Source organism: Lagopus muta, chromosome Z, assembly GCF_023343835.1.
Source record: "Lagopus muta isolate bLagMut1 chromosome Z, bLagMut1 primary, whole genome shotgun sequence".
Taxonomy (NCBI): Eukaryota; Metazoa; Chordata; class Aves; order Galliformes; family Phasianidae; genus Lagopus; species Lagopus muta.
Genome location: NC_064472.1, coordinates 54935158 through 54961484, shown reverse-complemented (window position 1 = coordinate 54961484; position 26327 = coordinate 54935158). Strand labels below are relative to the sequence as shown.

At 38.5% G+C, this 26327-nt stretch overlaps 1 protein-coding gene across 3 annotated transcripts in view; it reads left to right on the top strand.

Annotated features, from left to right (window-relative positions):
- Positions 1–25362, top strand: part of SLC44A1 (solute carrier family 44 member 1) — a 69436-nt gene extending 44074 nt beyond the window's left edge. For 2 of the 3 annotated variants that reach the window (XM_048931053.1, XM_048931055.1), the window contains exons 6-16: positions 1842–2011; positions 3744–3833; positions 7979–8106; positions 9154–9340; positions 10179–10344; positions 12796–12952; positions 13211–13294; positions 13765–13902; positions 16121–16357; positions 17848–17928; positions 20112–25362. In XM_048931053.1, the coding sequence (XP_048787010.1) occupies positions 1842–2011; positions 3744–3833; positions 7979–8106; positions 9154–9340; positions 10179–10344; positions 12796–12952; positions 13211–13294; positions 13765–13902; positions 16121–16357; positions 17848–17928; positions 20112–20135 (1462 nt within the window). In that variant the 3' untranslated portion in view covers positions 20136–25362. Of the gene's footprint in view, positions 1–1841; positions 2012–3743; positions 3834–7978; positions 8107–9153; positions 9341–10178; positions 10345–12795; positions 12953–13210; positions 13295–13764; positions 13903–16120; positions 16358–17847 lie in introns of all 3 variants that reach the window. The other variant, XM_048931052.1, reaches the window with a different exon arrangement.
- The last annotated feature ends 965 nt before the right edge of the window (positions 25363–26327 follow it).

The following is a 26327-nucleotide window of genomic DNA, read 5'->3' as shown; positions in this document are numbered from 1 at the left end:
GAGAGTACTGTAATACGAGTGTTTAAATAGGCAATACAAAGCGGTACACAAAAAATGTTTTTTTCCTATTAGGGTGGATTTTGGAATGGCGTTTTATTCCTGCTAGACTTCTCAAGATTGGTATTTTCTTATTCATATTGCAGAGATAATAGTTCCTTCCATACTCCCAGCTCAAAAATTGTGTATTGCTGCTGGTATTGACAATTTTTTAAATACTCCAGAATTTGTGCAAAGTTGGAGCAGTTAACAGCAAAATAAAAGTCAATTTTCAATATTTCCCAGTATTAATGCTTATAACAAACTGTAGCATGTTGCATATCCCAACTAGACTGAGAGGATGCTGTCTATTAATAGAGCTGCCATCAATAGTGGTTTAGTTTGTTTTTTAACAACAGCACAGAACTGCTCTGCTGTGCTTAACTGCCGCCTTCATCAGTAACCAACAGTAGATTATAACGTGAGCACTTGCGAATGTGTTCATCTTTTCGGCACCGTGAGATTAGAACTGTGTAATGTATAATTGTCAGTCACTTCAATCATAACCCTAGAATCTATTAATTATCTAAGACTGGAAGGTAATCATAATTTTTCCTGAATTCAATGCAGATAATTGCACTCTCATGGTTTTAGGAATGTTGTCCTTTTTTTTTTTTCTCTTCAAAATAGAAAGCAGCAGTGCGTAGGAAGAATGTGCCTAACACAGCTGATTTGCTCACAGTGTGTTTAAGATAAAGGTTGGAATTCTAGAAAGGCTTGGGATTTATGAGTTGTTTAAGCAAATAGGAAATCATTGGTTTATGAGTCATTGCTGAAATGGGGATACTGCAAAATATTATGTGCACTGCTGCTGCAATCCCCTGAAATCTTGTAAGGAAGGAACATCACAGAAGAGGAAATAAATTTAACTATAAAAGATTGACTTAGCACAAAATATATTTCTTTTATTGGATCAATTTACAAAAAGGAGTGTATAATTAATGAAATATACATCTGAATTGCAATTGGGAAGTTTGACACAAAGATTTGGTAGGCTACTTTGAGATGTGACATCGCTTATGAGCCAGAAATGGGAAACATTTGGAAAACAAAATTATCCAATTTTCATGTGAAGATTTTTGCTCTTTTATCTTCCCCTGATGCACTTGATAGCAGATCATGCTGAGCATTCAAAAAAATACTAGCCTCAGTGTTTTGAGAGAGGATGCTTCCAAAGCAGTTAAGGAGTAATGAAGTCGTAGAGACATCTTTGCATGTTTTTGCAGAGAATGTAGTGCATTATTTTACTAAAGTAGTGAAGCTAAACAATGTGACTGTAGCCTTTAGTAGAAGAATAAGTGTAGTATGGGGGAATACTAAAAATGTATGTATTGGTTTTGCTTGACGACAGTAAACGGCGGATGTCTTGAAGTGCAAAATGTGTCCTTTTAAGAGTAGTATTGTCATTCTGGGATTTCTCTGCTTCAAACGTGAGCAGTACTCCACTTCAACACGTGTGAGAGGCATTGTTTCAGCTGCTGGTTCATCGTGTGACGCTTGAATGAGAAATGTTTCAGTGAAATAGGAACATACATTTTGTGAGCCTTACTGTTTATGGGTGGGAGGGTAATATGCTATTGGAATGTGCGCTCCAACTTCACAGGGTTACCTGTAAGAACAACATCATTTCCCATATAATCATCCTCATTCCAGCAGCACTTGTGCATTCAACACATGGTTTCTGGTTATGATGTTATGAGGGTGGAGTGGTTGCATCTATTCACCTTTCATTTGTGTGTTGATGTGGCATTTATATTAAGTAGGAGTAATTTTTTTTCCTGATTTTTTTTTTCTTGTGTCACCAGTGCACCTATTCCATTCTTCCATCGCTGTGCTCCTGTGAACATTTCCTGCTATGCCAAGTTTGCAGAGGCCCTGATCACCTTTGTCAGTGACAGTAGTGTCTTACACAGGCTGATTAGTGGAGTTATGACCAGCAAAGAGATTATAATGGGACTTTGCTTGTTGTCACTAGGTAATTGTTTTTCTCATTATTAGCTATTTACTGCAGTAGGAGATTGTTAACACCCTCTAATCACAATATGAGAAGAAAAAAACAAACAGACATGTATTATAGCATTAAGCCCTTAGAAAATGGTTCAGAATGGTACATATTTTTTGACAGCTAGATGACTTCTTCAGAAGCAATGCATGTGCATTCTTGTTTTTTTCTCCTCTTCCACTGATGGGAGATAGAAGATGTGGGACAGGTGATTAGCTAACATTAGTTTTGGTGTAGTTAACAGAGCATCTGCATTCTCCTCATTTTTATTAAAATATTCACGTTTTTCTTTTATAATATTCATCTGCCAACTGAAGTCCCTTTCCAAATAAAAAGAACAGAGAGGTGCACAATACTATCCTTCTTGTTTTGGTTTGTTTAATTTAAATTAATTGTGCAGGGATGCTCGAATTTTATGAAGGAAATGTAATTTATGTTACTCCATCCTCCAAAATAAATAAATAAATAAATAAAACTTCAGGCCTTTGAAAAACTCAGCCAAAAAGCTATAAATTCCCAGATGTATAGAGGTACTGAATGGTTTTTCAGTTAAAATACAGGCCTTTTCTGGCTTGTAAAGTGACAAACTACACAAGAATGAAGAGCTGTGGTAACAAAATATTGTAAATTCAAGTGTAATGCTAGTCACTCACATAAATTACTTTCCTAATGAGTATACTCCTACTAAGTCTTTTTTCTGAGTATACCAGATATAGTAAATGTGAAATGGAAAGCACCAGACACTAGTCATGCATATGAGCAGTGTGAGGTTAAAATAAAAGGCTGCAAAGCTGTAACTGAAAAACAAGTCTTTCTGTTTTAATCTGCCTTTGTAGTTACAGCAAATAAATAAATAAAAAGAAGAGGTTAGTTACCACTCAACAGAAACAGAAGACGATTGACTATCTTTTCAGCTCTCAGACAGCTGATTATTGTTTTACCTTGTAATGATAAAATAACTATCCAGAATATTCTGAAAGTTAGTGGCTGAATTATTAGTGTTATTTTGGGTTAAGAGGCGGAAGTTTGTACAGTGTTTCACATACAGTTAGTTTTAACTTGAAAGAGAAAACTGTGTGATAATTTCCACTTTTATAATATTTTCATAGTTAATTTACTTTTAAATAATTGGTTAGATAGTGTGATTCTCTTAGCCTGTTTTTAGTAGCTTATTATTGTGTACAAATAGGTATGTGGAAATGTTCACTACTCCCTAAATTATAGATGGCTGACACTGAAGATGTCTTTTTAATATGTAGTTCCTGAATGACAGTGGAACTGTATGAGCAGAGCTTGTTAAATAACTCATTTTGAATGTTGAAAATAAGCACAAAGTTGTGTTCTTGAGGAGGCGTGCTCATGTTACTAGACTCGAGTACTAACATGTCTTGCTGTCTGTTATGTCATTGTCTAAATACATCTGTCTATACGTACGCATTATGTTTTGTATGTAGTGTACCATGTACATGTACTTATGCTCTCTTTTGTTTTAATCAGCAGCACCAAAGCAGGAGATGTAGAGGTGCCTGATTTCCTTAACTATCTGTGCAGTGAGTCTGTAAGATGCAGAAAATAAATCTGCCTAAAAATTATTTTGAAGGCAGTCTGATCTTAGTGCAGAGGAAGAATTAGAAACGCTATTCCTACTTGAAATAATTGCTCTGCTTATCTCATTCATCTTTTTTTCTTTATTTTTTTTTTTCAGTGTTGTCCATGATTTTGATGGTTATAATCAGGTACATTTCAAGAGTGCTTGTCTGGATTTTAACAATTCTTGTCATTCTGGGATCACTTGGTAAGTTGCGTTCATCTCTAAGTTTTTAGGTGCCCTGTTCTTTTATTTGTTTTCTATGTCTACAGACCAGCAAAATGCTGCTTTTATTTTGGAGCTATTCCTTTTTGTTCAGCTTTCATTTGACCTCCTTGTAATTGCAGTACACTCTCAGATAGCATGTTGCTCCATAGGGATTTTCTGCACTTATTGCTTGGCAAGCAAGCTTCTTTTCAGCCTCACTTGTGCAGTCCTAACCGCTGCCTTTTGCTTAACTTTGCAATCATATCAGCAAGCTGATCTGGATATGTTGATAGCATACCAACCCATTGGGTGTACTCAGGCTTTTGGGAATCAAAGGGCAGATGTTGTTTATGTGGCCTCAGGGTATCTCAGGACATAGATTTGTCCATATCACCGTGACACATTGATGATATCCTTCAGTCCTCCTACGGGCTATTTTAGGCCTGTCCTTAAAGAGAGGAAGCAAGGATGGTTTTCTGTAATTTCTAATCAAATCCTATTTCCACTGACCTAGGAAGTCCTGCGTGACCTAGGTAATGTATGAAGTAGAACCAGCCATGACATCTTGAGCATAACCAAAGATTGTCCTATACAAAATGATTCTTAGTCTGCATTATCTTCTATGAAGGTTATATTCTATATTTGTAATAGCAACAGATGTGTGATGTATAGACAGATGAATATAAGGGAGGAACAAGAAAAAAGCCACTGAATTACAAAGTACTAGCAATGTGATTTTCAATTTGTATTAGAAAGGGATTGGAAAAGAAAAGAAAAAAAAGCAGACCATCGCTTTTTTTTTCTGCTTACTGATCCCAAGGTCTGTGACCACAGAAGAGAGAAAAAAATACATATATATTTTCTTCGCAAGCTTTATTATATATTTTCTTTACTTTAAAGTAAAAATTAATAAGAAACTCTATCTTTGAAGACAGCAAAAATAAAGCATTTAGTAAACATAGAGTTTAAAAACTGTCTTTAGGAGAATACCTATGTAGTAATTAAAACTGACAGTGGTTTGCCCAGCAGGATGTGATCATTAAAGCCAGTGGGTATAAGCTTTTGGGATTTCAGCAAAACTGTCAATACTGTTTCTCACGGAGTTCTTCTAGACAAAATATCCAGCTTGACAAAAAGATAATACAGTGAATGAACTGACTGGCTGACAGGTTCCACTGAGAATGTTGCAGTAAATGTAAGGTAGGGTAGGTAGGGTTCCACAGGGCTCAGAGTTCCTGTAGTGTTTTTTTTAAATGTCCTGGATTCAGGATTCAAGTGCATACTAAGTAATACAGATGACACCAAATTGAGAGGAGCTGTGGAATTCCTCAAACATAGGGAGGCCTTGCAGAGAGATCTGGACAGGTTGGTGGGCTGGCCAGTCAGCAACTGCATGAAGTTCAACAAGAGCAAGTGCTGCACTTGAGGTGGGGCAGCCCTGGTTATATGTACAAGTTGAGAACAAGAGGCACAGAGCAGCCCCAGTGGAAAGGGATTGCAGGGTTCTGTCTGACAGCAAGCTGAACATGAGGCAGCAGTGTGCTGTGGAGCCCAAAGGGCCAACTGTACCTCAGGGTGCAGCAGGCCCAGCGCTGCCACTGGGTGAGGGGAGCGGCTGCCCCCTCTGCTCTGTGCTGTGCAGCCTCACCTACAGCACTGCGTGCAGGTTGGGTGCTGCAGTACAAGGACATAAAGCTATTAGCATCCGAAGGAGGGCTGTGAGGAAGGGCTATGTGTGGAGGGCAGGTGCTCAGTGCAGAGCAGAGGAGCTGAGGGCAGCCCTCAATGGCGGCTGCAGCTCCTCACAGGGAGCGAGGGGCAGCGCTGAGCTCTGCTGTGTGTGACAGCGACAGGGCCTGAGGGAACAGCATGGAGCTGCGTCAGGGAAAGGGTCTGCACCAGAGGGCGGTGGGCATTGCCCCAGTGTCAGAGTTCAAAGGGCGTTTGGACAGTGCTCTGAGACATAGGGTTTGAGTTTTGGGTGGCGCTTTGTGGAGCAGGAGGTTTAATTTAATCCTTGAGTGTCCCTTCTAGCTCAGAATGTTCTGTGGTTCTAGAAAGGCAGTAAGGAGGCCATATGTAATAAGCAATGAGCAGTACAATGGGATGCAGATGTGGCCAGAACACTGACAGCTTCTTCAGAAGTGGACTGTGGGAAAACTCAAATGGTTCCCATGACATTACCTATGCGCCCTTTTATTGAAGAAGTGGCAGCAGCACATTTTTTTGCTGTGTGAGCATTTGTGTTTACATCTACCAATTACAGCTTCCTTGGAAGGTCCTTATGAGTCCCTTCCAACTCAAGATGTTCTATGATTCTTGGGTAACCAGACTCAATGAAAGAACTTAATAACTTATCTTACTGTAACTTACTGTTACAATGTTCTAAAAAATTGCAGCCATCACAGAGACTGAAAAAGGACGTGTTCTCAATGAAATACACTGCTTATTCTTTATTTGATGTATGCTTATGAGATGCCAAAAGAGCACCCTCCGGTTTAGAGCTCAGTAGAGTACCTTTAGCAAAGTCAGTGTGATCTCCAGATAAGCTTATGGAGATGATTAACAAGGAATAACAGAAAAGAGTACTACGAGGAGGAAAAAAAAAACAAAACAGCTGCAAAGGTTAGTTCATTGAGAGGCTGCAATCCTGTATGTAAAAAAAATTCTAACTTGAAAGACAGGTAAAATATGCAATTGAAGTACTGGTTTAAAGGCTAGGTTTTCGTAACAGTGGTTAGAAGAAGGTATCATATTGTATTGGCCTCCTGGCCTTTTGTTCTATTTAAGCCACAGTACCTTTCAGTGATGTTTTTGCAGTGCCTGAAAGACAATGTCTTGATGCACGTGTAGCTCTGTCATTAATCTGAGGTGCTGTTTTCAGGGTCAAGACTGTTCCTTTATTTCTCTGTAGATCTTCCCAGAGGTTATAGGTTCCTCTTTTTCCATTTGATATTTTGCGTCCTTACCCAAAGTTCCCTCTTGGTTTCCCCTCCTGAATCTTTGCATACATCTTGTCATATAATTTCAGCCTTTCTTTCCTTTTATTGCTCTTTCTTTCCTTTCTTCACTTTTACTTCCTCTGTTGTCTGTCTAATGATTGCTGTTACCTAACTCCTAGAGGTTCCTATGAATTAGTTGCATCACACACTTTCACTCTAAAACATAAAAAGCTGTAAATCTTTTAAGTGGGCACAGTGGGATGAGGTTCTGGAAAGAGTGTATCAAATTGAGAAGACAGAAACGGAGGAGAATTGAGCATTTCTCCATCCTTTGAAGTGAAAGGTCTTGCACCTGGGTTACGATAACCCTCCACTGTCACTACGAGCTGGAGGATGTAAAGACAGCACACAGTCCTGCTGAAGAGGACTTGGGGGTAGAGGTGGGTGGCAGCTGGATGTGAGCCAGTAGTGTGCCCTTGCAGCCTAGAAAGCCAGCTGTATCCTGGGCTGTTCCAAAAGAAGTGTGGTCACCAAAGCAAGAGAGTGATCCTGCCCCTCTGCTCTGATGAGACCTCAGCTGGAGTACTGGATCCAAATGTGCAGTCCTTAGTACAGGTGAGACATGGACCTGTTGGAATACATCCAGGGGAGGGCCACAAGAAATGATCCAAGAGATGGATCTCCTCAAGAACAGGCTGAATCTATTCAGCACAAAGAAGAGAAGGCTCTGAAGAGACCAGATAGCAGCCTTTCAGTATCAAATGGGAGACTGTAAGAAAGAAGGGGACAGGCTCTTCATCAGGATGTTCGGTGACAGGAGAAGGAGAACTGGTTTCAAATGAAAAGGGGAGATTCAGACTGGATATAAAGAAGAAGTTATTTATGGTAAGACTGATAAGACACTGGTGTAAGCTGCCCAGAGAGGTGGTGGATGCTCTGTCGTCCCTGAAGACATTCAAGGTCAGGCTGGATGGGGCTCTGAGAATGTGATCTAGCTGTAGATTATCTTAAAGGATCTCTTCCAATTCATAGGATTCTGTGATTCTACAGATTCGTATTGGGTTATCCATTTGTTTCATTGAATCTTCTGTATCAGACCAGACTTGAAAAAATAAACTTCTTAGTTGCTTTGGTACTAGGTGTGACTGTGTCACAGAAGGAGCATCTTTAATGTGACTTCTGTTTTTCTCTTCTAAAACATAGGTGGAACAGGAGTCCTGTGGTGGCTCTATGCTAAAGAACGAATGTCTGCCAGTGCTGATGAGACTCAAATAGCCAAAGAAAATCGTCAGGCTCTCCTGATCTATGCCATTTCAGCTACTGTCTTCACGGTATGTTTTTCTAGTTATCAAATGATTTTCTTGTCTGACCTTTCTGTTTGTTTATTCAGGTGTGAGGTTTATATCTCGCAAGCTTTAAATGTTTATTTCTACTACAAGTTCTGCTGCAATGTCTTTTTCTCCTTCTTAGCATTGTTCTGTAATATGTTCTTGTATCAGGAGGGAGCTCTTAACTCTGCATCTGTTCTGTTGTACACTAAGATGTCCACAGAGACCTCCCATGAATATGAAGCTCCCAATCCAGTTTCACTTATGAGATTTTTGTTAGGCTCCCAGTTCAGAGGTACTTTGCAATTTCAGTTTATTTAAAAGTCTGCTCATATTTCTGAAATCACTTGTTCCCAAATTTCTTCCACTTACACAAGGATCTTTTTGAAAGTGCTGGCACAAGCTGCCCAGTGAAGTTGTGGATGTCCCATCCCTTGAGGTACTCAAAGCCACCAGGTTGGATGGGGCCCTGATCAATATTATCTAGTGCCTGATGTAGTAGTTTGTAACCCTGCCTATGGAAGAGGGGTTGGAACTAGATGATCTTTAAGGTCCCTTCCAACCCAAGGCATTCTATGATTCTGAAATATTAACACTACTAAACCAGTGTGTGTTCTCTCAGGCATGTTATTCACTCAAAATCATTGGCCTTGCAACTAAAAATTGTCAATGATTGACTAACTTACAAGACAAGTCCACCATACAGTGTCCAAAAATGAATGTTAAATTGTTTTCTTTGTTAAATCTTCCAATCTTGCTAAATTCATTGCTATAACAGCGTAACTGAGGGTGAAATCTGGCATACTCTTGTAAGCCTGTAGCTGATGATGATTCCAAATAAATAATTTGAGATTAGAATTCCTTAAATATGTAATTTGGAAAATAATTTCTCACCAAAAGAAGCTGATCCAGACTTTACATTTTTGATCTTGTGCTCGCAAAATAGAACATATGTTAATTTTCTTTGTTTAAATATCCCAACTGTGCAAAGTATTTGCTTGCTTATTTTTGAGTTCTCTAAAATGTGATTTGTAAAACTTCTTCTTCTAGGTTATCTTGCTTTTGATAATGTTAATTATGCGCAAACGAGTAGCTCTCACAATTGCCTTGTTCCATGTGGCCGGCAAGGTCTTTATTCACCTGCCACTGCTAGTCTTCCAGCCATTTTGGACATTCTTTGTGCTTATCCTCTTCTGGACGTATTGGACCACAGTCCTACTTTTCCTTGGTACTACAGGTAAACAGCTCCCAGGCTTATTTAGAAAAACATACTATATTTAAGCCAGCTTTCATATGTTTTGAAGAGATGGTAATGTAAGGGCCATTGCATGCATTTGCTGTCTCCAAAACGTAAGTACACTGGAAGTGTTAGTATTTTCCAGATTATGAGTGAAATATTCTTTGATTTTTCTTCTGTTTGTACATGTTATTCTGAGAGAAGCTAGTGTACTCTGAATTTCTGCCTGTTGTAGGAGCATAGACAAGATCTTTGTTCGTGGTATGGTCTTGTCAAGAGCTCCTAGAATTAGTCAGTCTTAGAGGTTCAAGTCTTAGTTACTTCAGTAGAGAAGCCTAGCAAATGCTTTTAAAATGGAAGATGCTTGTTTTAGTTTGCAGTTAATTGTGGACAGTAAAGGCCATAATTCATCACCAAAACTGTAGAATTTGAAAATTACTGCTAATTCAGTGTATCAGTGTATCAGTGTTTCAGATCATAGAGCTATTTCTGTAACGATCACTGTGTGAATTATATCAAGACTAAAACAGACAAATCAAGAATGAAAATATAATAAAATTATTTTTATTGGTACTTGGTAGGTCTGGTTGGTCTTGGAAGTTTTCACTGTGTGGCTAAATGAAAAAATAATGATGTTGTAGCATTTTGAATATTATGCATATTATCAACGTTAGTGTATTTTTTCAACTGCTGTTATACTGATTGTCTCAAAAGGTATGTCTTTTTTATGAACTGTTTTCCTAAATCTGACATCTAGTAGCATGAGTAGAATTTAGGGTGGCTCCTCTCCGAATGGTTATGAACAGCTAATTACTGATTCTTTCTTCTTAATTTCTAGGTAATCCTGTCCCAAATGAAGAAGGATTTGTTGAGTTTCGGATGACAGGCCCCCTGAAGTACATGTGGTGGTACCATGTAGTAGGACTCATCTGGATCAGCGAGTTTATCCTAGCCTGTCAGCAGATGACAGTAGCAGGAGCTGTTGTCACGTACTATTTCACGAGGTAAGGATAAACTTAGCTTTATTGTGAGCAGCCTAGAAACGCAATTAAGAGAAATAATGAAAGATAGAGCTTTTGGGGAGAACACTTCCTGCCTGCCTGAAAGCTGGAGAGTGGTTGAATTGTATTAACCTGTTTTATATCATGTGAAGTTTTATAATAACATGTTTTGCTGGTTATGGATGATATTCTGGTGTTTAGGATTATCTACCTTGCAACATGTGCACATTGTGGAAACATGGGTGATGGACTAGCAGAAAAGAATGTGCCTAGAAGGCTATCTGTAGTACTAATACTAGTGCTCATAAGCTCAATAGAGACTGAAAAGCTACTGGCAGCATTTTGTTGTTATTATTTTTAATTGCAAAATAATGGCCTTTAAAATGGCTTTCATTAGTCTTTCTTACTTCAGATTGCTCAGGGTATTAATAGATTCATTATTTACATGTAGATGCTCACAAAATTATGAACAAATATTAAAGTGATACTAAATATGTATGCGTTAAAACTCCTTATTTCACTGCATGTCCTCAGCTGGGTATTAGAACATTACCCTGGCTATTCTGTGCATGTATCTGCTGGCTGCTCAAGAAAGCAATAGTAATGCTTAGTAATGCTTAAGCAGTGTTTTTCAGGCATTAGAATTTGGTTTCACAGAGATAAGACCAATTTCATAATCACAGGTTTGTCCAGATAACTTCATCCTAGCTTTAGAGTTTTGTCTTTAGTGTTTGAAGACTTTTCTGAAGTTAAGGGTGCTCAAAATGTACACAAAATAAGCGAAGATTTTCTTGTTTAAGCCATTCAGGATCCACTTTTCTCCCCTGGAAACCAAACCAACAACAGAAAACAAACAAACAAACAAAAAAACAAAAAAAAAACCAACCTGATATCAGATGTGTTATTAGTATTTCATGAGGAAAAAAATGGTATTTCAACGATCTGAAGTACTGTGTTTTGGTATGTGGAGCAGAACCGTTGCAATATTTTTATTAAGGAAAAGAGTCAACGATTCTAATTATCTGTTTATCACTTTTTGTAAAAGTAAAATAGAAAAATGCACATCATTATTCAGGAATGAACCTTCACATTTTCTTGGTCTTTTCAAGACAATATAATGCAGGTTCTTTGGCTAAAGAGCAGCATGAATAAAGGGTGTTGACACAGTATTTAGCAATATTGATTTAATTAAGCAAGCTTTTCATGTGAAGGATATGATTAAGAAAAACTATAAGGGATATCCATCAACCCTACTTTATTCTTGTGATATGCTATGAAAAGTCTAATTTTTATTTTAATGGGTTTTCAAATAATCATACAGATATCGTTTGAAGTGCATAATCACAAATGTTTAGTTTGTCTTTTTTTAGCTGTGACTGTTACCTGAACTACATTTGATTTCTTATCTGCCCTAGTCTCTTTAAAATATATCAAATGTAAGGCAAGTAAATTAATTTACTGTGGTGACAGAGACTATACTTATTAATGATGATGTCCTCCAGTATACCAGTGAAATACATCTGAGAAGTTGTTATCGGATGCTGCAGGGTTGTAAAAAGTAAAGAACTATGAATGTACAGAGTAAAGTTTTACACTGATGCAGGTTAATAATGCTTGTGTTTCATTTCCTTTATTGATTTATGTATTTGCCATCACCTGAAAGTGTATGATTTTACTTTCAAGTGAAACTGCCATTCCTTAATAGGAATTTTAATTTAAGATAACAATTATCAATTGTTCCATACTATTAGTCTTTCTTGAATTTTGAAGTATAATTCTAAATTGAAAAATGACTTGGTATTAAGTAAAGGGCATGAAGATATTTCCACAGCAAATATATATGGAAGAATGTTTTAGATATGTTTGCTATTCATTCACCTTAGCAGGTAAGAGTTCTTGCAACTCGGGCAACAGTAGATCTCAACATCGTATGTGATAGAGTCATCATTCAGTTACAGTTACTTGACAAGGAGATGGTGATCTGGTTGCCTACATGTAGGGTTCAGGCCTTAAATTTTGTGATTGTGTCCAAAGGGGGATTTGACTTCCCTCACCTGAGTTCTGAACATTATTTGGGAGAAAATATAGGGAAAACCTGTTTAGTTATTAACGCTTCATGGTGAAGTTGCACAGAAGTTATTTTCATATGATGAAGACTATTTCTTGACCTTTTTGAATGAAGCTTGCATGAAAATAGTTTTCTCTCGAGATGGGAACTCTTTGTTTTTTTAATACATGGTTACTTGAGGATATGATAGGTAAATTAGACATCCAAAATTGTGACTTGCACAAACTATCAGTGTTTTATGTGGAGTGAACAATATACAGTCACGACAAGAAGGTGGGTAGGAAATTCCTTTTGCAGCCAGCCTGTTGGGAATTGGTAGCAATTCTGTAGGATGACATTAAATGCATGTTGATTATTCTATGTCGTTCTTTTTCTCTTTTCAACAGGGAGAAAAGGAATCTGCCATTTGCTCCTATCCTGGCGTCTGTTAACCGCCTTGTCTGTTACCATCTAGGAACGGTTGCAAAGGGGTCTTTCATTATCACATTAGTGAAGATACCACGAATGATTCTTATGTATATTCATACACAACTCAAAGGAAAAGTAAGAGAAATAGATTCCATATCCTTTCTGAAACTCAAAGCCAGGTGTGCTTGCAGATAATTTAGTTAAACTTATAGTGAAGGCTGAAAGTGTAATTTTGAAATATTTGGTCTTTCAAGGACCATAAGACTGAGAGTAACTGCTTCAGTTAACAAGTTAATTATGAGTTACTTGAAACATGAAGTAATATTATTTTCTTAAGATCTGCTCTTTTTACTGTCTTTTTACTTTGCTTACCTACATTTTGTGCTTTCCTAGGAAAATGCTTGTGCTCGCTGTATGCTTAAAGCCTGCATCTGCTGTCTTTGGTGTCTAGAAAAGTGCCTGACCTATTTAAATCAGGTAAGATTTTCAGTATTCAAGTTTTATGTAAAGCAATGATGATTTATGTGATTCGTAGAATGTAGTATTAGGCTGACACATAATGTGTTGTACTTTGAAGCTGAACTGGACAATGGTACTTAAATCTTGTCTTCGTTACTGAAATTAAAATACAAGGATTACATTAGTCTTTGTTTACATTGCAAAGGTGAAAGCCAGTATTGATCTTTGCAAAGTTTGTATATCTTTACATTAGATCAGATGGATTTATTTAGAGGTTGGAGGTGACCCTCTCTAAGTCCTCTGTAAGGCTACATCTGATTTTAAAAATGTTTGCTATGACAAGGGACTGAACATTTTGGGTTTAATATTTCATGTTTACATGATTGAAAAGCATTCAATTTTCCCCATTTTCCCAATTTTTTACTCCTTCTCCTATTCCCCTTTTGAAAGATCTTTCATTAAGTAAATCTTCTCTTTCTTCTTCCCAGAATGCATACACAGCCACAGCTATCAACAGCACCAACTTCTGCACCTCAGCAAAGGATGCCTTTGTTATTCTAGTGGAGAATGCTTTGCGAGTGGCTGCCATAAACACTGTTGGGGATTTTATGTTGTTCCTTGGAAAGGTAAGTCTTGGCAAGCTTTCCTTAGCATTGACTTGTACCTCAGATAGAAAGTGTTTTAAAATTCCTTTTTTTTACTTCTCACTTTATTGCATCTACACCATGTACAGAAGGAGCTGTCCTAAATTAGGGTAGGTAAGCAGATGATATGCTTAGGTCAAGTAGAAATGGCTGAATTATGAGCTTTTGCATGAATACGTTTTTAGGGAGTCAGGTGAAGTGTGGCCAGAAATTCTGAGGACGTGTGTTTTTGTAGTTAGAAATGTAAAATCTTAAGGAAATGAGGCATTTCTTCTGAATTCTGCTCTTCTGGTTTTTTTTTGAAAGTTGGCACTTTGTCGATCGCCATTTTTTACAAAATTGCACTGGAAGGCAGTATGGGAGTATGCAATTAAGAACTGTTAGTTTAAGCAACAAAGCTTAAACTTTGAGAAATGAAGTAGACTAGAATAATTCCTGTGATCAGTCAGTCTTTTGTCTCTCTAGGAACTCCCCTGTACTTGGTGCTTGTCAGACCATACCTGAAGTAGCATGTTTAGTTTTGGGTCCCCCTGTACAAGAGGGGCATTGAGGCTCTGAAGCATGTCCAGAGAAGAGCAGTGAAGTGTCTGAAGGCCATGTCTCAGGAGAATTAGTTGAGGGAACTGGGATTGTTTAGATTGGAGAAGAGGAGGCTTCTGGGAGACATTAATGCTCTGTGCAGTGATTTGAAAGGAGATTGTAGAGAGGTGGAAGTCAGCTTCTTCACCCAGATAACAGAATCCTGATGAGAAGGAATGGCCATGGAAGATGCACGTTGAGTATTATGAAAAACTTCTCAGAAAGAATGGTGAGGTATTTGAACACACTGCATAGGGAGGTGTTGGAGTCACCTTGTCTTGAGGTATTCAAGGCCATGTAGGTGTGGCACTAATGAACATGATTTAGTGTGTGTAATGGTGATGGGTTGATGGTTGGACTTGATGTGGGACATATTTTCCAACCTGGATGATTTTGTGATAGAGATCTGTAATCCAGTAAATTACTAGCTTTCTGAGGATTTAATTACTGATAGTGTTATAGCAAATAATTGCCATTATTTACTAGAATTTGATACTTGTCCACTTAAATCACCTGACATTTTCCCACTAGTTGAACTGAACTGTTTTCCTTACTACAATTCTTCTTCTTCTGTTAAATCGGACTTCAGCGCACTGAGCTTTAATCCAGTAACTAAATCAATGAGATGTGTGGAGAAGTAAATATATAATGAAAATATAAATGCTCTAGGGATCATAAAATACATAATGCAGTTTTGTGGAGGAGTCTGAAATGTGTTAGAGAACATCTCCTGTAAAGGATCTCTTTTAAGATTATTAGAGAAATACACCAGTAACAGAAATGTTAAAATGAACAGTGCAGTTTGTTAAAAATAGTATCAACTGAACAGTGCTAGGTTGCCACTCCATCTCCTCTACAATCCAGCCCTGTGTTTTCATGATACAGTTAAGCTGACCTATTCTTCAGTTTGAGTTTCAGCTGCAGTTCGTAATAAAAGGTTCATAAATGTTAAAAATGTTGAGTATTCACAACAGTTGTTATTCTGAAAGATGAAGCTGATACCTAAGGAAATACCTCCATAGTTTTACAGAAACATATGATGCACATTTTGTACAGTAAAACCATTGTAATCTGACCTATAGTCAAATCTGATCATTTCCAATTCTGATCTCCTTTCTCTGTATGGAGTCAAGTCAGTAAAGACAAACTTGGAAGATGTTTTGGCTAAGTTAATTCCTACAGCAAAGTAAAAACCATGCCATTGCCCCAAGCTTCACCACCCCCAAGACAAACAAACCAAAACCAGGCACAGTTGCACCTATGTTGTTCTGTAACATCTGGTTCTGTCTTTTATTAATAATTGTAAGAGTAATGTTCTTTTGTTGTAAGAATATTCTGTAATACTAGAACTATTACCAGTTGGATATAAATGTAATTGGACCTGAAAAATACCTTGTGTATTGGAGGATGTGTTTGAAACTATTTTGATTTTCATTTGCTGGGCTAACAAATAAAACGTCATTTCTATTCAGAGAGGTGGGGAGTCAATGGTCTAAAGATGCTATCATTGCTAGCATCTGCAACCTCTAGTTATAGGATTGGCAAAGCAAGGAAAGCTTAACTTGAACTATGACAATAGTAATGATAAAAGCCTTTTGATGATTTATGTTTTCCACTTCAGGTCCTGATTGTCTGCAGTACAGGTTTGGCCGGGATTATGTTGCTGAATTATCAACGAGATTACACTACCTGGGTGCTGCCTCTCATAATTGTCTGCCTCTTTGCGTTCCTGGTTGCTCACTGCTTCCTTTCCATTTATGAAATGGTTGTTGATGTCCTTTTCTTATGTTTTGCCATCGATACAAAATACAATGATGGAAGCCCTGGGAGGGAATTCTACATGGACAAAGTTCTCATGGTAAGTTCACATCGCTCTCTGAGTCAAAGCATATAGTTCCATAAGGTGGATGTCTTGAGAGTGCAGTGAATGCACTAGCTGGGTATAATTTTTTTTTTTTTTTTTTTAAATTTAGATTACCTCACTGTCTTATTCATGACTTGATCAGCCAGGAGTGCTGTGATGAGCATTAGATAAGTAGTAAGGCCTCCCTGATTTGCAGTTATCAATGCTGACTTAAACTTGCCATCAGCTAGATGAGCAGCCCTCATACAGAATCATACCTTTGGGTATCATTTCTTGTAAATGATGCAGTGCAGAAGAGAAGGCAGCAAAACAGTATGGAAAGATTTGCTAGTTGTTCTTTCCTAAAAAGGACCTCCCTTGTGACGTGGAAGAAAATAAACATCAGAATATTCTACCTCACATACAGTTAGTGACCACGTTGAAGTTTTTCATTTCAAATGGACAGCAACTTGAAATATGTCGTGCATAAAAGCTACTGGTTTTATGTTCTGTGCAGGAGCCTAGATTCTATGTCAAGACCCTTTGCACAGTTCAATTTTTGTTGTTCTGTCTTATGCCCTGTTCAGTCTACCTGGAGGATGAGACACAAAAATTCTGCCCCTGAAATTGTTCAGTTTGTTGATGAGTAGATGATTTATTTCTTGATAATGTTTTACCACTTTAAGTGGCCCTTTTCACCGCCAGCTGTAGGCTAGAGGATGACACTTGTGATTTCTTAGTGTAATTTTTTTTTCTGACTGACTTGTTGGAAAGTTGTGCCAAGAATTTAACATTAATTGCTGGTAAAACACTACAGAATTTAGGGTATATGGTAAAAGGGAGTGCTATCTGATGACTTGCATTTTAGTACAGAGCAGTAAAATGCAGCATGCTGTCTAAGAAGACAGCGAAGATCAATCACAAAAACATTGCAGTTTTCTTTAGTCAGCAGTCGGTATCACAAAGTGCTAGTAGTGAAAGTTTACTGAAATTTGATACTGAGTGCTTGCCTTTAAGAGGAGAAAATAGATGAAAAGCACCTCAGTTAATCTTTGAGTAAGTAGTTTTGATTGGGGAAAATTTAAAGAATGTGCTTTCAGGGAAGTCAGGAAAATAAACAAGACTTCGCAAGTAATGATCTCCAAGTCCTTCTATTTAATGGCGTTCTGCCATTGCACTTAATTCTTAGGAAAGGATTTAGTAACTGCAATTTAGTTTTGTGACAATTGCCCTCCTACCTTCCTTCCCCAAAAAAAGGGGAACTTTGTGGACATTACAGAAGTTGTTATGGCACCCCATGACACATGGTTGTTTCTTCAGAATTTGATGGTGGAGAACCGTGTGGTGGCTCTTTTGATATTTTATGAACAATTTTACTCCAAAGAAGTGGAAGAAGGAAGTTGCACTGACTTTCTGAGCAGTTACATCTCTGAAGTTTTGTATTTAGATTAGATATTTGAAGTCTGCTCTGAGAAAGCACTTTTCACGTTACTGCTGTTTTTCAGGAATTTGTGGAGAATAGTAGGAAATCTATGAGAGAAGCTGGCCGGGGAGGTGGAGCTGAGGGCAGAGAGCTAAAACCAATGGTAGGTGCAGATGAGGAGGTGGCCATCCTCCAAGAGTTTCACTTTTACTTCCTCTCCCTCTTTGTCTTTACTGACTGCACTTCTTCAGGAGAAGTTTTTGTTCTCTGTATCACTCAAGACGTTCTGCTTTTTCTGTTTGTGAGCTTGCCTATCACCTGGATGGCAGAGTTTTTGTCACAGCTGAGACCATCTCCTGTAAAAGTAAGATGAAAGGAACTGTGTCATATGAAACAAATGCAGTATTGTTTCATCAGGCTTAATAGTGAATGCTGTGAGGTATACAGATAATCTTAACTTCTGAGAATTTTCAAAATAATATGACTCTGGAATTTGTTTGACTATTCTGACTTCAATCTGCTTTCCATTCTTGAAATAAGCTATTTTTGTTTTACAAACACTGTAAAAGCCTGAGGAATACTACTGAGCACATCCATTGTTGCAAAGTAGAACCAGGCATTTAAAGCTGTCACCAAATTATTTTATAGAGTGCCAAGGGATTGTGTACAGTAATTCCTTTCAACCTGCTCAAATGACATTTCTCCCAGTTGTTTGTTTTTATTGCCAACTACTTATGTTGCTTGTCTCTTTGTGTGCTCTTTCCATCTCACACTGTCAAATATGCAGACAGTGAACAGTGCATCATCTATGCTTCCGCAGCCTGTCTTACTTATGATGTGCCTATTAGGAAGGCATTGCATGTCTCAGTAGCCTGGAATAAGGAACAGCCTTACATGGTACAAGTAACAGATAGGTGGATCAGTTTGGAAGGTGGAGAACTGAGAGCATACGATGGAAAGCCAGGCTGGGCAAGGTATGACTTGTCATCGTGCAGTATGACTTTGTGAAATACAGTCATCTTCAATCATTAATTTCTCAGAGGGGCCTAACTCAGTTCTTCACCAAGTGGACAGTCTGTTAATCTAATGGGATCTGAATAGGTGTATGCTAATAACTAGAATTTTTTTAGTTATATACCTGAGGCCATGTTGCATGAGCACTTTCTGACCTAGCTGGAATGAGTTCCTGCTGTAGAATTGATAGATGTGTAGCTTTGCGTGTTTTGCTATTTCATTATAGCATACCAGTTTCTAGATTTGCTTACGCCTAAATGCTTCTGTGTCTGTACATTTTAAAAGCAAATTCTATGCTCGTTTACTGTTTCCTTCAGGGAGTAATTCTAGCTGTTCAGACACTTATGTTAGGATTTTCAAAGTGGTCTAACAATGAAGCTGCCATTAAAATGATTGAAAATTGGGTTTGCAGACCCTCTAGTCACATTTACAAATATTATCCTTCAAAAATTTTATGTTGATGTGAATCAGTAGTTTGAATTAGAGATTAAGTGGTTTTCTGCTTATGCTTTCCTCACTGCTTGCACAGACCAGTACTCTGACCTGTACTTGACACCTAAATCTTCATTATGAAAGCTTATATCCATTCCCCTCGTAAAAAGGCAAAGGAAGTACTGGCAAGTCAAGCATCTTTTTTGTTCTTGTAGAAACGTGACTAGGCAACTGAGCCTGGCAGTGATCAGAACTGCTGGAGAAGATGCTGAGCTCTTGAGTGTCATGTGCTGAATTACTCCCATTTCTGGTGCTCATTTGATAGTCTTGTTTGGAATGGATGGGGCCTTGTTTTCTCAAGAGGTACCCATGTTGGGGTGTTAAACCCAGATGAATAAGATAAATATTAGGTCCCAACTTCCTGACAAGGGCTGTGCACAGCATAGGTAGTGGCTGTTATTACATCTGGGAAGTCTCTGATACCTTGCACCAAAGCACCGATAAAGGTTTCAGATATGTCGGATTAGGATCATTAATAGGTCTGTTCTGTAACTGTAGCACCTGTAGCCCCAAAATTGGATGTTTCAAAATCAGATTAATTTTTCTTCAAAACAAACAAAAAACATTCTAACAAACAATCTTTAGTATTTTGCCTCAGTTTTCTCAAAATGGTTACTTTCTAGGTGTGACAGTTCTAAAAGTGGAGCACCCTAAATGCGTTTGTATTTTAGATAGATAGATACCAGAGGTGAGGAAACATTTAGAACATTCGGTCTCCAAAGAGACTGCCAGGAAAACCTTTCTCTACTTTCTTTATGGTTTCCAGTGACCCTTTTGACTCAGTTTCTCCTTGACCTATGGCATTTGTCTAAGACTATACTGTATGACTTTGTTTTCTAGGCCTCTGGAGCAAGTTCATCTTGAAACTAGCCAGCCATATTGGAACCCATTGACATTCCAAAACAATATATATATACATATATATATATATATATAAAAATATATATATATATATATAAATAATCAGCCAAAATCAGAGAAAAGGAACAGGGATTTAATACTTTTTTTAACAATTATTTTTGTGAAACATGTACTCTTTTCATACGGGTGGCTTTTACAAGCAGCTTTATCATTGTTCCATTTTTTTAAATTTATTCATTGTAGTCACAGAAATGTTGATTCTTATCGGCTTGATATTTCACAATCTGGAGGAGGAATCATTGTAAAGATAATTTTAATGATGATTGGGTTTAGAGACAGATTTCCAATGACATGGCTAATCTGCTGAGAGCTTTTTGTTTAGTTTGTGTAAATTTGCATTAAATTTAGGACAGCTACACATAAGCAAAATCTTCAAATCAAGAACAGTATTGAATTTAGCTTTCTAAAAGGTAGTTTTAGTGTGAGTTACTTCAGTTCTAACTGGTTTGTAAGCAGTCATTTTATTCTACGGCCCTGGCTGGGCCCAATTTTGTTTATCAGTATCAGATATCACAATAACCGACTCCTCAGGTATTCACATGTGTGGGAGCCCTTGCATCTCCTATTCAGCAGAAACTAGAAAATGGGGAATAATGATTTTTATATGCAATGTACTTCATGTTTTACCCTACTTACCCTCTTACCAATTCCTCCCCCCCACCCTGCCCCAGATTCAGTAGCCTCCTTCAAACGTCAACAGTGCTCCTTTAGGGACATAGATTCTCCATATGAGCAATTCAAAGAACAGATTATTAAAGCTCAGTCTTAGTCATACTCATGATTAATTCATGACTTGATGTAAACATGCTGAGGATGGAGGGAGAAATGAACTGTCATACTGTACAAACAAGTACTCTGTAGTTCATTTCATTTAATGTCAGAGAGGTTTGGGATGTGTAAGGGACCATTCCTTGCCTATTGTTTCACCCATATTTCTATGTACTGTAGCAGGTGGTTGAAACAGGAAAGGGCAGAGGTACGTTTCTTTGGAAGTGTAACTGCCTGGGATAGTTATTTGAAGTCATCAAATAATGATAAGAGAACGTGTTTTGTTTTGTTTTTATTTAAAAAAAAGAAAAAAAAAGAAAAAGCAGTAGTAGTATGGTTCTGAGATAATTGCATTTCTTTCAGTCTGGAAGTTCACCAGATATGAATGCTAATATTTTGTTCAGCCTGATGTACTGGTAAATGGTTAAAAGTGTATTTGCTAAGAATTCATGATCTGTCAATGCTATATAGTCCTTTTGTTACGATTTTTTTAAGAAAACTATTTTTGTTAATGTAAAGTTAATACTGCAGAGCAGAATTTTTAAACTTATTGCACTAAATATAAGCTCTGTACAAATAAATAATGCCTCAATGGTTTGATCACTCCATTCAAGAAAACCTTTTGAAAGAGAAAAGCCCTTCTGTGGAAGCTTTGCAATGGAGTGAAGAGGTATGTCTAGTTAAAGAAACTCAGTTGTACTTATGGTTTAAAGAGTAAGCTGTTCTCTGTGCTTCCTCTCAGAGGATCAGACATTTAAAAAATAGAGTGTCATGTAACTAATCAGTGCTCTTACCTTTTGGCAATAGTGAAATGTTTCACCTTTGCTTCTAGAAATCATTTGATACTTACACTTGTTTAGTTTTCTTTCAGTAAGCCAATTAAAAAGACTTACTGTTTTCATATCACGGAAAGCAAACTGTATGAAAAGAAAATGAAAATATGTTTAGAGGTGGTAACTGCTGGGGAGATGGGAAGACAGAATTAACCAGTCTTGCAAGCACTAGACACTTATTTAACCAAACCACATCAGCTCCTCTGACATCAGGAGGGCTCTCTAAAGTAGTGAAGTTGTAAGATACATTTGTGTGTATGTGTGTGTTAATTGAACTAGAACTTCAGCCTAGGGTTCAGACTGGAGCACTGACTGGTGAGGCTTCTCAATGTGAGCTAGAAGTCAGGCTATCTAAAAGAAGCCCTGTAACAGCCTTAAGCTTGTGGAGAGAAAGCATTCCTGCTATTAAAGCTGGTTGCTAAAGCTGCAATTGCACTGAACACTGTTGTCTGTGTAGATCAGTGGGGTTTAGCAACAGAAATTGAAAAACTGGCTCATGTGAATCCTAGAAACTGGATTCCAAGGCTAAGAGACTTCTCACATACCCAGTTGCTTCCAGAGAACTGTAATTTCCGTCTTGTTGGAAATTATTGGAGGTGCTTTGATCAAAGCCTTGGATTCTGCTCATTTTGACAACAATTATCTGCCGCCACAAGTTCTGCAAGTTTGTGCTCTCTGCTCACTGGAAGTGGGAGCTTTTCTCTGCGATCGCAACTAGAACTGCAATTGGAAACAAATTTTGTATTTTTGTATGACTTGACTGTGCACCATTTTTATAGCAGTTTGTCCTGTTTTAAGAACAAATTTGATTTATTTACATGGTGTTTAAGAGATACAGGCAACACTTTTCTATGGGTAGCTGTAAAGTTTAAGTGACAAACCTATATCATTACAGAGTTCTTAATAAAATCATATGCACCATTCTTGTGTGTATCTGGCACGCTGAGCTTTTCAGTCATGCCAAACTGCATTCCATCAACATGCAGGCTTCCAGTGGCCCTTCAAAGCTTTTAAATGTTCTTTATGGAGAATTGCAACCAGACTGCAAGCTATCCTCTTCCACTGTGGTCTTGTGCAAGGAGATAAATAGAAGACTGGAGTCTAAAAAAACTTTTCAGGACAAGCCTAAACTCTGCTTTCCTCCCCCTTTAAGGGAGTGGTGGAGAACACTTGAAATGTAAATCTGTAGTTGTAGTAAAGGTGCTGGGGACTTCCAATTGAGATGGATTAAATACTCGTTTTGCCATCAGTATATGGACTGCCTTGTGGAAAGCAGTCTGCGCCACTTAGAGTGTGGTGCACTGGGAATAACACTGCAGGAGGAGGAGGAGATACAGAAATAATCTCCTTGGAAAGCCCACTGAACCAAGCAGTGCTTGAGGACTGGTGATTTGAGCCAGTGCAGTTACTGGTTCCCAGCATTTGGTTTCTGCAGGCAGTCTGGCACATAGCCTCTAATCAGCTAGGCTCCAAAGGAAAAAAGCTTGCTGTTCTTTTAATTGTTTAATTATTTTCATTTTGTTATCCTCTGTCTTATTTGGAGGCTGAGCAACATGTTATTGTTGCTTTGGCAGAGGTTTGAACTAGATGAGGTTCTTTCCAACCCTTTGATTCTTTCAACCCTAAAGAATCCTTGTTGTTCTTTTAGCTCTCATTTCTGTATTGCTCTTTCAGTGAAGGAGTACCAAGCGGCTAAGTGTCAGCTCCCCCTGTCCCACCAAACTTAGCCTGTGCCTTCTCACCTTCCCAAGGCAATGATATCACCTGGACTGAATGGGAGGGGGAGTAGGTGCAGAGCTGAAATTCTGAGATTCTTTTTGTGTGTGCGATACCACTCCATCACTGTGCTTGCTGTGATAAGGAGTGAAATGCATTACTTTAACAATTCCAGAGCTGCTTTGCAGCTAAAGTCAGCACATGTATGGCCAATTTAGAACTGTATCTTCAGCTTTCCATGAGCTTGTGTTTGTACTCCCACCTGCCAAAAACAAGATTTGGTTTTACGTGTGGCCTTAGCTTGGTGTAGTAAGACAAGGATGTTCAGTATAAGGAAGCATGTCCTAGAATGGTGGAAAACCATCAAGTAGAAGACCAAGTACATACTGTCGTGGGGTTTACCCTGCCTGCCAGGTAAGCCCCTGCTCCTTTTGTGCCTTCCTTTTCAGGAAGACTGGGGAAGAATCAGAATGTGGGTTGTGGTAAAGACAGCTCATCAAATAATGGGGAAAAAATCAAAGGGGAGAAAAAACATCATCAACCAAGTGTTGCAAAGGCAATTGCTCACCACGTCCCACCAGCAGACTGATGCCCAGTCAATCTCTGAATAATGGCTGCTTTGGAAGACTCTCTCCCTCCCACTGTTTTTTTGTGTTTTTTTTTTTTTTTTTTTTTTTTTTAATTTGAGTGTAATATTCCATGGCACAGAGTATTTTTTGTGTGGTCTGGGCCAGCTTTCCCAGCTGTGTCCCCTCTCAGCCCTTGCCCACCCCCAGCCTTCTCTGCAGGAAGGGAGAGGCAGAGAAGGCCATGACCCTATGGGAGCACCGCTCAGCAGTGGGTTTGTACACTGTGTGCTACCAATGCTGCTCTGATCACAGATCTAAAACAGTACCATATGGGCTCCTGTAAAGAAAATTATCTCTGTTCCAGCCAAACCCAGCCCCCTGGTCCACTTACCTGAATGTTAACCCAAGACTCACTTCCCACATTTCTGTACAGCACCTTCTCAGGGTGGTTACTTCTTTCTGAAAGGGCTTTTTTCAGAGTAGGCGATGAGTCTGCTCCACAGTGCTCCCTTTAGGGAGGGAGCAGGGTATGCTGACTCTTACTCTTTCAGCACAAAATGGGGATGTAAAGCAGAAATGAGCCCTGTCTGTATCAGCGTCCTGGCAACTGAGCAGCCAGCGCTGAAGACAACATATTTAATGTGCCCTCAGGGCCTGCACTTTAGTGGTTTGCTCTGAGTAGTTATGATGTATTCTATGAATGTATGTTACAGAGTCAGAATAAATGCATGTAGCAGACATATACTCGTCATCACCATTCAGTGATCATTTGGTTCTGAATGCATATTACATGATGTACTGGACATCGCACAGTCATTTTAAGGAACGTTAGAGTTTAAAAGTAGATACCTAACGGTGCGCATCCCAGTTTTGTAAATCATGGCTTTGCCTGTGCAGATACTGTTTACTGAATCTGAAGCCCATTGTTTCTTGAACAGCTTGTGTGTCACGTTGTCACTACTGAAGTTCTGTTTCATCTTTGTGAAAAAATATAGCTCCTTCCCAAAGGAGGAAACTCCTTCCCCTCCATGGAAACAAATACTGTTTCACGGAACAAAACCCAACAGACTTACGTGAAGCATTTCTTGCGCTCTGCTTTTTGTTGGGACAATGGAAGTTTACTCCAAATATCAAATTTTTTCAGTGCTCTTCCAACTGTTTTCACCTCTGCTGTTAACTCCATCACATTACAAGAGAGATAATGGAGATTAGTAACTTTATATTTCTTGTGCTCTGTAGCAAATACTGTTCTCAAGATTTTTTTTTTTTTTTTTTTTGATATTTAGAGAGATGAGAGAAGATATGAGTTTTATCTCTTGTGATGTGGGTCATACACAGAAGGCAAAATTTCTGGTCTGGGATGGAACTGCGAGGTATCTTGCAGTGTTTGCAAGCTGATGCAACCAAGCCAAAGCTCTGTAGGGACATTAGGATTATGAGAATATTTCCAGGGATAATAGGTAGCGTGAATACATCTAAAATATCCATTGGGAGGCTAAAATACTTGGCATTCATTTGAGAGAAATCAGCTAAACCAGAACTACAGAAAAGTAAGAAACTCCATCACATTCTACTCCCTTGTCTCACTGAGGCCATCACGTGATATGTGAATATACTGAAGCACAATTTGGTGCTTTCAGCATTTGGTAATTATCTGGAAAATTGTAGGGCTCCCTCCAGAATCAAAGGTGCGAGAATTTTGAGCTAAAGTAATAGGTAACTGCAGAATTAGCCAAATGTCTGGAGTTCCAAAGACACCTCTGGCACCTCTGAAGTACTGCGGTAGCAGTGGTGGTCACCACTCCTGAAGTGTGCCACCTCTCCCCTCTTGCTTCACTGAAATACGGGCAGGTAACGACCACTTCAGAAAGGTCTAGTGTGATTGTGAAGCTGAAGACTCCTGAAATCCAGTGAAAGCTGAGCACTGACTGGAGTCCCTGTGAAACTCATGATTTTTATCTTTAAAATAAGTACTGTGTGTGCTCCGGTGTTGGTACTGGATGGATCCATCCCTGCTCAAACTGTAGAGCATCTCCTTAGAAAAACAGCTGTGGGGTCATCTGTGTGGAGGGGGAGAGGAGGAAGAACACAACAAAAGTTTGTTTTGTTTCTGATATAGGCCAGGGAGCAAATGCCGGAGGCCAGTGGAGCCGTGGAGAGCAGAGTTTCACAGGTAGAAAATAGTTCACAGAATCTTCATAGTAAAGAAAATTCACGTTCCATTTCACAGACATCTCACACCAATGTCC